The following is a 3,186-nucleotide window of genomic DNA, read 5'->3' on the forward strand; positions in this document are numbered from 1 at the left end:
GAATGTACATAATTGTCGAATAATTTTTGACTGTTTTAGAGAGCATATCTATCCTTTGATTAATTTGTTAATGGAAAAAAGGGGGAAAAAAATATATATAAGAACGTTAGAGTTATTAGTGGTAAAAGTTAAACTGTTTTCATAAGTTTATTAAAATATAAAGATTAATTTATTAATAATAGCGAAATTTAGGGACTTAAATGCAATTCACCTTGAAATAAATAATCGTGGCAATATCAACTCGTGGCACGCTATATAAGCAGCTCATATACCCCCGCGCCCCCTATCTAGGGTTTTGGGACTTGTTTATTAGCTCTGAACTCATACGCCGTCGCAGGTGGAAGAGAGCTTTTCCAAATCTGAAACCCTAGCCATGGTGAGTTATGAATTCTGTGTGTCTGTGTATATAATTGAACAGATGATGGTTCTAATATATATATTTTTTTTTGGTTGAGAAATTTTGTAGTCGTTGGTCGCAAATGAAGATTTCCAACACATTCTTCGTGTTCTGAACACGAATGTAGATGGGAAACAGAAGATTATGTTTGCCCTAACCTCCATCAAAGGTATCGGTCGCCGTTTCGCCAATATCGTCTGCAAGAAAGCCGATGTTGACATGAACAAGAGGTCCTCCCTCTACTTTTTCTCTTTATTTCAATCGATGCGTTTTCTCTTATTCATAAAGCTAATGCCTCTGTTCTGTTTTACAATTATCTGCCTTTTGTTTTACTTTTACAGTTCTTTGAGTATTTGATTATGGGCTAAGCCGATTCTTTTGTTGCTGCATAATCGCTATAAAATCTAACTTGGGATATATTGGGGTATTATTCTGCTGAGTTTAACGGTGGTTATCTCCCCCCCCCCCCCCCTTTTCTTTCTTATTAGCTTTTATACTAGTAATAAGATGTTGTTTAAGCACGATTTCAACTGTGTTTAGAGTCCAATTTAATGGTTGTTTCCCATCTAAGAGATTTCAAAGGTTGTGCAAAATAGCACTGGTCACAATCACCTGGCTTTATTGACCTTTGTCACGCAGCAATAGCTTTCTCCCTCTTTTTTTTTTGGTTTTGTTTTTCCATTTTCATGTAATCAAATTTCGGTTTCATTGGAATGTGGGTTTGAGGGAATTGCTATGAATTGTTTGTGGTTTTTATGTGCATAATTTCCTTCCATTAACTTTGCCTGCTACGTTTGGTGTATATTGATTAAGTTTTATTGAATACTTTATTTGTTGTCTTATGTGTTCTATTTTTAACTTTTGGATTGTTTGTAGAGCTGGTGAACTATCAGCTGAAGAACTTGACAAACTTATGGTGATTGTTGCCAATCCCCGCCAATTCAAGATTCCAGATTGGTTTCTTAATAGACAGAAGGATTACAAGGATGGGAAGTACTCTCAGGTTGTATCCAATGCTTTGGACATGAAGCTGAGAGATGATCTTGAGCGGTTGAAGAAGATCAGGTTTTCCTTCTGTTTTATTAAATGTCTTATTCTGTGAGGAAAAAATGCTATTTTATATTTCTGCATTGCATATTTGTTTTAATTTGCAACTGTCTGATTATCTGTTGCAGAAATCACCGAGGTCTCCGTCACTATTGGGGTCTTCGAGTGCGTGGGCAGCACACCAAGACCACTGGACGCAGGGGAAAGACTGTTGGTGTCTCGAAGAAGCGATAATTTGCTTTATCTAATTATTTTTGTGTTCTCTGGCTTTCTGGATATTTTACATGATATCAGTATTTTGAACTTTAAAAGAAGTTGGCAAGCCTTAGAATTTTCATTTCAGTGAAGTTGCAATTTTGTACTGCGGATGCTACTTGTTGCGTTTGCTTAGTTGGATGCACTTATTTTTATCTCAAGTATTACTCGAACTTTCAATATAGTATTGCATTGGCCATCCTTGGATTTCTTTTTCATGGCATTTTTTTTCTTTGTTGTTATGTGAGGATCTCATGCCAGGTATGTTTGGCATTATAATTTCACATGGGTCGCAAATTTGCATCTCGAGAATATGGATTCGAAATATAGCTTTTCTAGTTTGTAAAAGTTGTTCAAAGGATGGCTGATGATGTGAAAGGGTTTTGCTTATCGGGCAAAGATCCAAAGAATGTCTAGCCGATGCATAGTTTGATCATTTTTCGGTCATTCTTTCTCTCGTTTATCTCGCAAGTGGCTTATCTGATACAAATTCACGATGGCGTTGGCGTTGGAGGGGTAGGGAAAGGCTTTTCCTTTCTTTCTGGTTATGGTCCTCCATTGGTTTGGGTATAATGTTCGAGTAAATTTCCCATTTCCCGTCTGAAATTCTTTGACGGTAATTTAAAATTAAAAAAAATTATTTAAAATATATTGGAATTTATATATTAATTTGAAGTTTAATTTATTGATTGAGTGTATAAATTAATTTATATATTTAAATTATTTTTCGTAAGAATTTTCCGATGATAGAAGGGATTGATATTTAATTAGTTAATTACATGTGTCATATTCTTTATGGGTCAATTATTTTCGCTAATATCAATTACAATTACAATTTACAAAATTGTCTTTATGGTTATACTTTCTAAACTAATATAACATTAATTTCATACCTATGAAATATAAAAAAGGAAAAAGAAGAATATTTAGTTCACTAAAAATAACTATATTTGAAGTTGAATATACATATATTGACAAGTTAAAAAAAATAAATATTTTTATTTTTATCTTAAAATCTTTAATTTGATTGGTTTTCATTTTAAATTTAAAGTAATTGAAGAAATTTTGAATGATAAATTTCTATTTAATTAAATTTTATTATAATATCAAATAAAATTTCTAAATTAACAACTAAAAATAAAAAATCATATTTAAAAAATTCTTAAAAATAGGAATAGTGTTTGTAATGACATATTTGATTTTATGAACAAGACATTGATTGGTCGCTATAACATTTAATAACAAACAATTTAACGTTCAGTTTTAGTAATAAATATTTATTTAATAAATTAAATCCATAGGTAAATATAATTTATGGTATTATTATAACTGATATAAATATTATATAAAATCAAAATATAAAAAAATAAAATTATAGTTTTTTTAATCTAAAAATAAAAATATAGTTATCAATAGTAATTTTTACCTTTGATAATATAAAAAATAATATAATTAAAAAATTTAAAGGTTTCCAAATTTTAATAATT

At 30.7% G+C, this 3,186-nt stretch overlaps 1 protein-coding gene across 1 annotated transcript; it reads left to right on the top strand.

Moving 5' to 3' along the window:
* Positions 1 to 215: 215 nt before the first annotated feature.
* LOC110614476 (40S ribosomal protein S18) lies at positions 216 to 1,860 on the top strand. Its single transcript, XM_021756019.2, has 4 exons — positions 216 to 376; positions 467 to 627; positions 1,274 to 1,462; positions 1,573 to 1,860. Exons 1-4 carry the CDS (start codon positions 374 to 376, stop codon positions 1,676 to 1,678), a joined length of 459 nt encoding a protein of 152 aa, XP_021611711.1. The 5' UTR covers positions 216 to 373; the 3' UTR covers positions 1,679 to 1,860.
* Positions 1,861 to 3,186: the final 1,326 nt, after the last annotated feature.

The sequence above is a fragment of the Manihot esculenta genome, chromosome 5 (assembly GCF_001659605.2).
Source record: "Manihot esculenta cultivar AM560-2 chromosome 5, M.esculenta_v8, whole genome shotgun sequence".
In the NCBI taxonomy this organism is placed as follows: Eukaryota; Viridiplantae; Streptophyta; class Magnoliopsida; order Malpighiales; family Euphorbiaceae; genus Manihot; species Manihot esculenta.

Excerpts from the sequence above, each read along its gene's own strand:
- LOC110614476 (XM_021756019.2), top strand. Across the intron at positions 628-1,273 it reads GATGTTGACATGAACAAGAG|AGCTGGTGAACTATCAGCTG; the intron begins GTCCTCCCTCTA and ends GATTGTTTGTAG. Across the intron at positions 1,463-1,572 it reads GAGCGGTTGAAGAAGATCAG|AAATCACCGAGGTCTCCGTC; the intron begins GTTTTCCTTCTG and ends TATCTGTTGCAG.